Source organism: Condylostylus longicornis, unplaced genomic scaffold (genome assembly GCF_029603195.1).
Source record: "Condylostylus longicornis isolate FDR11 unplaced genomic scaffold, ASM2960319v2 ptg000039l, whole genome shotgun sequence".
NCBI classification, from domain to species: domain Eukaryota; kingdom Metazoa; phylum Arthropoda; class Insecta; order Diptera; family Dolichopodidae; genus Condylostylus; species Condylostylus longicornis.
The window spans coordinates 1511950-1522206 of record NW_026578008.1 but is presented as its reverse complement, the minus strand read 5'-3'; the positions used below and the strand labels follow the sequence as shown (position 1 = coordinate 1522206).

Here is a 10257-nt window from a genome sequence, read left to right as displayed (position 1 = left end):
ATAATTAATTAAGAATAAAATTGCATGAAATTGTAATATCAATTTCCATTGTTTTAAAATTTAATAATTATTTTTTGTATTTCAATTAATGCTATTATAGTAGTTTTTTAATTAATATTTGTAATTAAATTTTAATGAAATTTTTTTGAAAAAAATTTGCAATTTTAAATAATTTATTATTTTTTTCGATAATTTTATAGTTATATTTTATAATAATTATTAATATTCCTTGCTGTATTCAATATTTAATTTGTATAGTTGCGATTTTGTTTCTTTCAACTTTTTTTTTCTCTCCCAACTAAACTATATACCCACGGCACAATTTATACTGAATTAAATTTTTGATCGTTTGATATTTTTATTTAGTAAAAAAAACAACATTTTTACTATATTTTTATTCTATATATGTACATATGTACTCTATATATACATATATTATTTATATTATTATTCCCATAAACAAATACAATATTAAATTAATAAATACAGAATATGTACATATAACACTATAGCATGTTATTATATTTATCAGTGGCTCTATCGGAGGTTTATAATGATTTTACATTAAGCATATTATACATACATTTTAATAACATGATACTAATACATTGGCATGCTCCATTAAATATCATAAATATTTGTAAATATGTAGATATATGTTTATTACTTTATATTAAGTAGAATATTATTTGCTAACTTAAGTTAATTGCTGACAAAATAAATTGTTGATGATATGAATGTGATGACATTTCATTATATTAGATAGCTGAATATAATTTAAAGTTTCTTTTTTGAACAAATTAAATTTGTAATTACAATAATAAATATATTGTGAATTGTGAATTGATAGTTAAGCTTATCAAGATTTTATGGTAAAATGTGTGTGTGCGCGTGTGTAAATGTTTGGTAGATAGTATTGTTTAGCAAAAAAAAAACACGAATAATTAAATAGAAGTATAAGAAAAAAATAAGAACAGAAAATTTGCTAAAGTTGTTAATATATAAAAACAACATATGTTATAAAAAAGAAAAAAAAAACAAAAAAAACGCGAAAAACAGAGAATATAATATTTAGGTATACCGTTTTTCTTTGAGGTATTTATGTATATGTAAACAAAAATGGAAATTGAAGATCATCCAGTAGATTGTATTACTGCTGCGATTCATTATAAGAAATCATAAGTACATACATAGGTACTTTTAAGAGAGAAAATATAGAAATTAGAGATAATAACTTAAGTAAAGGGATAAAACACGTTAATAAATCATATTTGACATTCTTCTTTATTTGTTTATTAAAAATAATCTCTGTGGGAGCTATAGTGACGAGGAAGAAAAGGAAACGGTGATCAACCTACTATGATCGTGTTCGGCGTTGACAAATACCAGGCAGACATTTCTTGGTTACTACTTTTTTCGTCGGGTTACGAACCTAGCAAATATAAATGCTAAGGACCTTGGCTGGTTTCTGAAAAGCTCGAACTGATTCTAATGAAGGAGGGAGAAGAGATCCGGAAATTTTTCCAATCAAAATATTGCTCCTATTTCATATTTTTAGTTTAAAACAATTTTTTTTCTTTTTTACTATTGCGATTTTAAATTTGATCACTTTTTAAAATTTTTATTAGAAAATGCAAGCAAAACCTTGCCGCACGTTTGAAGCAAACTTTTCTTATTCTTCTTGTAAAAAGGACATTAAATAATTAATTTATAAAAATATTAAAATTAAATAAATTATCAAAATCAAAGAAAACAATCGCCATTAAATTTAAAATTCAAAACGTTAACCAAAATTTATAATTCCATGATTTTCTACAATGTAAATACAAACATACTAAAGTATTTACATATTTGGATAAAAAAATATACACATACGTACATATTATGTACGTAGTACCTAAGTACATACATATATCAAAATAAAAAGTCCAAAGTCTCGCAATTTTTCCTTCTTTCTTCTTCTATTTGCTTCTATTTTTGAAAACAGCATAAACAAATTTCTAAATAAATGCTAAATACTTCTATATCATGTATGATTGAATGTATGTATTTACGAGACATGTTTGAAAAATAATTTGAAATAATTAATGTAAATTTAGATTATCTATATAATTATATACCTGCGTAGGTATTTTATATATGAGTTTTTCAATTCAGCAATTACTGTTATAATTCTATTATTAATACCCTAAATTATTTTTAATATTATCGTTAATTAATATTTGTGTTTTATAGCAATATGCTTGATTAATATACTATCTGATAATTGCCAATGAATTAGATTAATCCAACGAATTGTGGTCGCTGAATTATGTAGCAATACATATTACATACTGTATAAGATATACATTACATGTAGGCATAGATATATGCATATATTTTGAACTCATGTTACTCTATATGCTTAGTGCATACATAAATAATTTACTTTATATTCACTGATATAATACACAAGGTAAATCCTAGGCAATGTTCTATTTAATAATTTATGATTTGTTTAGGCAATAGATCGTCTATATGTGTATGCATATCAATTCGAAACCTAAATTCGTATACATATGTATGTATGTATGTATGTACTTTTTAAATACAGTAAAGTAGTGTTATATCCATATACGCATTTATGGAAAATAATGAAAATAATATTTCAAATTTTAGTTAAAAATTTTAATTTTTTTTATTATTTTACTATTTTTAAAACTTTCCACTCCTTTTAGATATTTCTAAAAATTTCCACAGTTTTTGTAGTGTATATGCAACATCTATTTTTTAGTGGAAATTTATAGGCAAATCTTATGATATTTTTAAATCTTCTTTCTCTATAAAAGAGTCATTAAACTATTTTTCTTTGAATTTATAAATACATACCTATTGGTATTCACAGAGAATATCAGAATCTATAACAAAAAATTTTCGTCATAAAATTCTTAAAAAAATAAACATTAGGGTCTGACTGACTGATCAAAGTCCAACAATTAAAACAATAAAAATAAACAATATTAATGAGTAAAAATTTTGAAAAATTCATTTGATTGGTTCAAGGTTCTAAACAAACATAAATTTAAAAATATAATTTCGCCAGTTTTCGCTTGGAATGATCCCCTTTATGTTCTTTGTTATTATTTATTTTAATATTTCATTATTTTTTCTAATTATCCTTGAAAATTTTTTTAGCAGAGGAGGAAAATGCTCAATAAGTGTATTTAAAGTTTTCTCGTCTAAAAAAAATTCATGCATACTATTATGTTTCTTATCACATAGGTTATTAGCAAAATCAATGCTGCATCAGAACAAGGAAGCCTCTATGTGGGATGAATTACTGAAGAGGAACATGAGGAATTTCAATTGTAAATAATGTGATTAAAATTCATTTGATCTCTTGAAAATATAAAAATATTAACCAATATTCCCTTATATCTTATAAGGAGAACGAACTTTAAGGCAAAGATGTCCAGTGGTTATCCACTTATAGAATTATTTCTATCGAATATAACCTATTATAATATTTGATGTATTAAAAAAATAGAAATAATTAAATACAGAAAAATTAATCAAACTATTTATCAAAAAAAATTTAAAAATTCGCAAATAATTTTTTAAATCACTTAGAATTAATTAAGTAAATATTTTCTTTAAATTAAAAGAATTCTAATAAATGATAAAACTGTTTACTTTTGTGCTACCATTCTAACAAATAAATAACAACTATTGTTCACCTTGACTCTTAAGAATGAGTACTACATTTTCAATATCAATGTCTGTATATGGATGATTGCTTCTAAAATAATTTACATAAATAATAAACATAAATGCTTTTATTTAAATGCAAACATTGACCATTGTGAAAATTTCAAATTCAAAATTTAATCATTTTATTAATTCAATAATATCAAAAATATTCAGTGATATCTTCTTTATATTTATTTTAATTTTTTTATACATATTTTGAAAGAACGTTTTATTATAATTTGTGTAAACATTTACTTATTTTACAATCACTAAGCCCCATTTAAAAATTTTTAATTTATTTAAGCATTGAATTAGTTTTGATATTAAAATAAGGAAAATAAGAATTTTGTATGTACATAAGTACATTGTTATACTTGAAATATCTAGTAAAATTAGCAATTAAATTTGCTGAGGTAGTCAACTTGACTAATTAATTTGGCAAAGGCCATTTGTTTTCCATAAAACGATGCGCTTTTTCGTGTATCTTAATTATTCTTTAAGAGATTCATAATTTGAATGATTACTTAATTTCTGTCAACTTCTTTTAAAAAAAAGCGCTTGCATAAATTTTTGAGATAACTTTGTGTTTCTACAGATTATTATTTTTGTAGACTTAAATAACAATTTTTGGAGTTTCTCCACTTTATCTATTTATTCTTCTTCCTGAAAAAAACGACAGTAACAAATAACAGAAGAGATAGAACAGGAATAGATATAAATGCTTATCGGCTATATAATAGTATAATGTTGGTCAATATCCTTGAGACCAGCCTCAATGTTATTGACCAACTTTAATAAATACATGATCAAAAACTACTTGTATAAAAAAAATTGTATAGTATTTTATTACATATGTACTTTGAAATTATAAAATGATTTTTTTAAATAGTATTCAGTACGAAAATATTCAAAACTACTTTTGCACTTACATTCTAATTTCAATCAATATAAATGCATAATATATAAATTCGAAACTCTATGTGTAAAACATAAAAGTTTCTTTCAGTATTTTTTTGTTAAGGTATATGTACATTGTGCACTTATTTGAAAAATTTTATTATATTTTTTTTTTAAATGAAAAAAACGAAGTTATTTTCCTTTCTTTTTCAAGCTTTCCATATAAATCTCTAAACCTTTTTGAACCTTTGGCTGATTAACAAAGAATAAAAATGTTTGCAAATCTTGTTCTTTTGTATCTTCAAGTTCTGTTAGATCTTTACTTCTAAATGCTTGTTTTGTTAATGCTCTTGCAACAGGATTAATTTTTTTAAATCTTCCAATAAATTCTTCACACTTTGCTATCGCTTCTTCTTTATTATTAACAACATCATCAACTAAACCAATATTTAAGGCTTCATCAGTAGTAAACATTTTACCTTGTGTTAATGCCATTTCAGCAATTCTAAAAAAAAAAAATCACAAACATTTTATATTTTTAAAAACAGTCCATTTTCTTTTAAAATCAGAAACTTACCGACTAGGCAAAACATTTTTCATTGATGCCATAAACCATTTTGGTGCAACAATCCCTAATTGTGTTTCATTTAGACCAATTGTAAAATTTGGCAACATAACGCGATATTCACAACAAAGTGATAACAAACATCCACCAGCTGGAGCATGACCCTATATATAATTTTGTATATTTAAGATTATCTTCTAGTTTTTAATTTTAAACATTTTATTACATTAATAGCAACTGCTGTGGGAAATCCTGAACCATATAATTTTAGCCAAACTTCTTGTAATGTGCTCCAGAATTTTTTCAGCCTCTCTTGATCCGGTTTATACATTTCCATAATATCAAGACCAGCAGAAAAAACCGTTTTACTAGACTGAAAAGGTTGTAAATTTAAATTTATAAAAATAATTTTGTGCTTACAAAAATTATTTCCCGCACTTACAGAAGTTAAAATCATTCCTTTGCACCTGTTATCTTCAACGTTACTTAATGAATCATTTATTGCTGTTAATAAATCTAAATTAAGGCCATTAACTGGTGGGCGATTGAGAGTTAGTGTTGCTATTCCATTCTTATCATTGATATCGAGAATAGTTAAACCAGCTGCAGAGCTATTATGGCGAGCACCAACTCGAGCAATATTTTTAGTTAATGTTACCAGTAAGGAACGCATTTTCAAACAAAACTGTTAAGACTGTTAAAAGAAGTACACTCTGTTAAGAATTTTTTTTAATATGTAAGATTTTTAGAAATAAGAATTTAAAATTTGACGCTTAATTTAAAAATAAAATTGCCCTGTATTTGATATTCAAGAAGGAATACATAGTCTGAATTTAATCAACATGTCTAAATTTTATTAGAATCCTCTTATAAATATTGTAAATTACATTAAAAGAAATCTGAAGCTTTCGTTCTTTTAGGAATTTGTAAAAGATTGGAAGTTAAATCACTTTCTGGTGAACTTAAAATATCCATACTTTGATCCGCTTGGTCCTCAACTATTAACTCTTTTGATTTACTGAGTGATGTAGGTGTAGTTATTGGAGCTTTCCTAACAATAATGGGAGTTGTACTTGTTTTATGTATTCTTCTTGAAGAATCTGGGGTTTTCGTACTTCGGGGAGTCAAAAGAGAAGTTCTTAACCTGACTTTAGATGATGCGGCTAATTTTCTAGCTGCAGGAGACATAGCTAATTTCCTATCTATTACAGATTTTATATAGGGTGAACTTATATTACGTTTGGCCGCTTCAAATGCATTTTGTTTTTGATTTCTTAAACGTTCTCCTGCTTTTTCTGCTAGTTCATGTGCGATACACTCTCTTCTAGGTGTTTCTTTTATTCGAAATGACGGCCCAGGTATAGAACAAATCGGTGTATCACTACCGTCTAATCTAAAAGGTGTACCTTCGATTTCTCCCCATGTCATTAAGGGACTTCCCATATCACTTGGATTTGGGGATGGTGTTCTAACAAAATCGTATTTACTATTAGGGTTTTCCGGCTTTTTGACTATATTTCCATCTATATCAACTTTTTCAATAGTTAAACGACTGTTTGGTGCTGCATCATTACCAGGTGGCAATGGATTCTTGAAATTTGGTTTTAGCCTAGTGTTGGAATGTACAACAGCTGGTTTACGTTTTGCAAATTCCAATTTTTCAGCTTTTGTGAAATCTACTCCGTCAGGAATATACATAACTGTATTTTTATTTGTGTATCTCCAAGTATCAATTTCCCCACCGGATTTCTCACCAAATTGTTTCTCTATCGCTGGCAAAGCCAACTTCTTTTCAAATTCAATTGCAGACATTTTTTCAGCATTGTATAAAACTGCAAACTTTTGTTTTAATTTTTCTTCAGCTTTTTCCATAATTTCTTGAAAACTTTGATTATCTTCACTAGTAAAGTTGTTTAAAAAAGTGTCAAGACTATGGTTATCACCAATTGTATTATCACCAGTAACATTTTCATTACTTTTAACAGAGCTGTTTGAACGAGGAGTATCTCTATCATTTGGTAATGGTGTGCTATTAGGATTTACAAAAGGTGTTTCGAATGTAGCTGGACTTTCATTTGCAGTTCTTCGAGATTGTGTTAAATTTCCATGACTATATTTTTCATACAGCTCTCTAAGCTTATAAATATCATTTTTTTCTTTTGCTTCTAAATATTGATTTTGAGCCACCAGTTTTTCCAAATCTGGAAAAAAATCTCTTTGAATTATTCTACCCATTTCTTGAATATATTGTTCCTCTGTAAGAATTTTCTTTTTTGTTTTTTTGATAACTTGTTTTGGTTTTTTGAAATCAATTATTTCGTTCTTCATATTTTGCATTGCCAATAAGGCTCTAGCTCCTGGCTTGTTCTCCATTGATTATATTATGTATTTTAATGTGAAATACTGAGTTCCTGGTAAGATTCCGATATACGTTGTGGTTGATTCATATACATACATATATGTATACAATTTGTGACGCAGTTCAAAGTTCAGTTTTTATTTAGGGTATTTCCTAGTTTGAAACACTAAGCTTCGTGATTTAAATTTTGTATTAATTATTTATTTACCTTAAAAAACAAATATAAATGGTAGATTTAAAAAACTGCTGCTTCTACTAATCATAAAATTAAAAATAAAAAATAAAATGCTAAATTAAAAAATTATCGCCAAAGTCGTTTGAACTACGTTACCCACGGATTGACAACCAGCTGTCAAAGTTTATCAGTATAGAACTGACAACTATTTCTTCCGATTTTAGATGTTTTGTGGTTTATCTTTTTATTGGAAGAGGATGTTGCCAGGCAAAATTTTCATATTCCAACCACGATAACTATCCAAAAATCCAATTTACCATACATAAAACTTCAGTTTTTACGTTTTTCAAAACGCGAACTTTACGAATTAAGTCATGAATGTTAATAAGGATTGAAACGTTTGACAGACATATCATACAAAAATGTTATACAGCCCATTAAAATTAAACGGCTCGATCATATATTTGCGGGAAGTGACCGTCAAAAGTGGTGCACGTCATTTTAAGACATTTAAGTACAGTGAAAATCCGTACAAAATTTTAAATTCTATTTGATTGTTCTAATGTTTTAAGCTCACTTTCCAGAAATATATAATCCAGCTATTTAATTTTAATGGGCTGAATGACATTTTTTGTGGGAAGTGATTGTCAAACCATATATATATCACACATCTTCTTTATTATATTTAGATTCAATCCACGGCTGATAAAAATACTTTATTTGAAATACTGATATTTTTGTTATGTCAAGACTCAAGCCTCAAACCCAAAAAACTTTTTTTACAATATTTATAGGTTTACTGGTTTTCTCCAACGCAGCTCCACGTCATAACGACAATCCACCGAATGTCATTTTTGACATTACTTCGAAGTTTTTTTTGCTTTGCTTTAAACAACCCAACACTTTATTAACCTTTCCGATTCTGATATCAGTTGGTGTGAAGTGAACTTGTGATTTTTTTTAAAGTGCTATTTATTTTTTGAATTTTTAAAATGGGTGGACAAACAAAAACACAAAAAGTTGGAGCATCTGGATTCACAAAAGAAGAAGAATTATTATTACAAGATTTTAGTCGTAATGTTAGCACAAAATCATCAGCTTTGTTTTATGGAAATGCATTTATTGTATCAGCCATTCCAATTTGTAAGTAGTCTGACACGTTGACAATTAGAAAGTTTAAAATAATATGTAATATTATAATGGGTAAATATTACATCTACATTTATCAACACTCTCAATATTTTTAAATGTTTTTAAGCAACTTTAAAGTCGTTTTCTGTATATTTTAAATTAGCATGTTAATATTCAAATTTATATTCCAGGGCTCTTCTGGAGAATCCACAATATGGACTTACTTTCAAGTGCCGTATTTTTTGGAATTGTAACATGCATTAGCACTTATTTGATGGCTATGGCATATAGAAACACAAAATTTTCGCTAAAACATAAAGTTGCTCTTAAACGCGAAGATGCAGTTACTAGAGAAGTAATGAGATCATTGGCTGATGATAAAAAAATGACAAGAAAGGAAAAGGATGAACGTGTATTATGGAAAAAAAATGAAGTAGCTGATTATGAAGCTACAACATTTTCAATATTTTATAACAATGCATTGTTTTTAACAATGATAATTGGAATTAGTTTCTTTGTTTTCAAAAATTCATCACCCACCTTCAATTACATGATATCTGTTGGGGCATCAAGTGGACTATTAGCTCTACTATCAACAGGAACAACATCATATAATTAAGTCTAAAAGTGGATTATATTACATACTTTAATTTATTTACAATTAAACTTATGATTTTGGAATCAACTAAAAATGATTTTAATGTGAACAATTTCTCTTTTTGTAAGAAATTTTTTTGAAATTACCGGTTAAGTAGAAATAAAGATTTGTTTTTTTATTAAAAAAAAAAGTAATAATTTACCTTTGTAATTTTTTAATTTACAATTAGCTAAAAGTAAATAGTGTCGTTCAAAATTGTTTTGAGTTACCAAGTTCGGTTTGATCAAATTAATGCCAAAACGTCTACAATCTTAATGAAAGTGAACTTTTAATTTGAATCTAATTTATTCAATCGTACATAATGGTACCCAAAAATATTTATTGTTAAAAATTATTTGATTTCCCCAACTAGAACGGCAGGTTTCTTGCCACCAAATTCATTTATTTCTATTTTTTAGCTTCAACCATGTAATAATTGCAATTAATTCAGAAATCTGCACAAATCATATCAGATATTTACCATATATTGTAAAAAGAGGATTTGCAGGCAATGTAATTTTACGTTCTTCTCCGGAGCTTCAGTGTTACAACAGTATATTATAATACTATGTTCCTGTACAATTCAGAAATTGTAACTCACAAGTTGATGAAGACTGCATCGAAATTTTCACTGAATTTTTAAATACATGATACCTATAACTTCAATTTTGAAGTCGTGTTTAATTACCAATTTTTTTTTTCTATGCTTCATACAATAATTTTTACTTTAAATTTCTTGAAAAACATTTGAAACATGATGTCAG

At 26.5% G+C, this 10257-nt stretch overlaps 3 protein-coding genes across 3 annotated transcripts; 1 reads left to right on the top strand and 2 right to left on the bottom strand.

The window, feature by feature from the left end:
* Positions 1–4543: 4543 nt before the first annotated feature.
* LOC129609420 (enoyl-CoA delta isomerase 1, mitochondrial) lies at positions 4544–7906 on the bottom strand. The gene is made up of 5 exons (XM_055521323.1): positions 7759–7906; positions 5634–5885; positions 5418–5564; positions 5204–5355; positions 4544–5131 (listed from the first exon to the last, which is right to left on the bottom strand). Exons 2-5 carry the CDS (start codon positions 5862–5864, stop codon positions 4819–4821), a joined length of 843 nt encoding a protein of 280 aa, XP_055377298.1. The 5' UTR covers positions 5865–5885; positions 7759–7906; the 3' UTR covers positions 4544–4818.
* LOC129609458 (splicing factor ESS-2 homolog) lies at positions 5897–7648 on the bottom strand. The gene is given in 1 exon segment (XM_055521371.1): positions 5897–7648. A coding segment is annotated over 1 exon segment (1569 nt). The 3' UTR covers positions 5897–6079.
* A 714-nt stretch (positions 7907–8620) lies between the features above and the next one.
* LOC129609473 (translocon-associated protein subunit gamma) lies at positions 8621–9643 on the top strand. Its single transcript, XM_055521390.1, has 2 exons — positions 8621–8868; positions 9048–9643. The coding sequence occupies exons 1-2, from the start codon at positions 8718–8720 to the stop codon at positions 9473–9475; spliced, it is 579 nt and encodes a 192-aa protein (XP_055377365.1). The 5' UTR covers positions 8621–8717; the 3' UTR covers positions 9476–9643.
* The last annotated feature ends 614 nt before the right edge of the window (positions 9644–10257 follow it).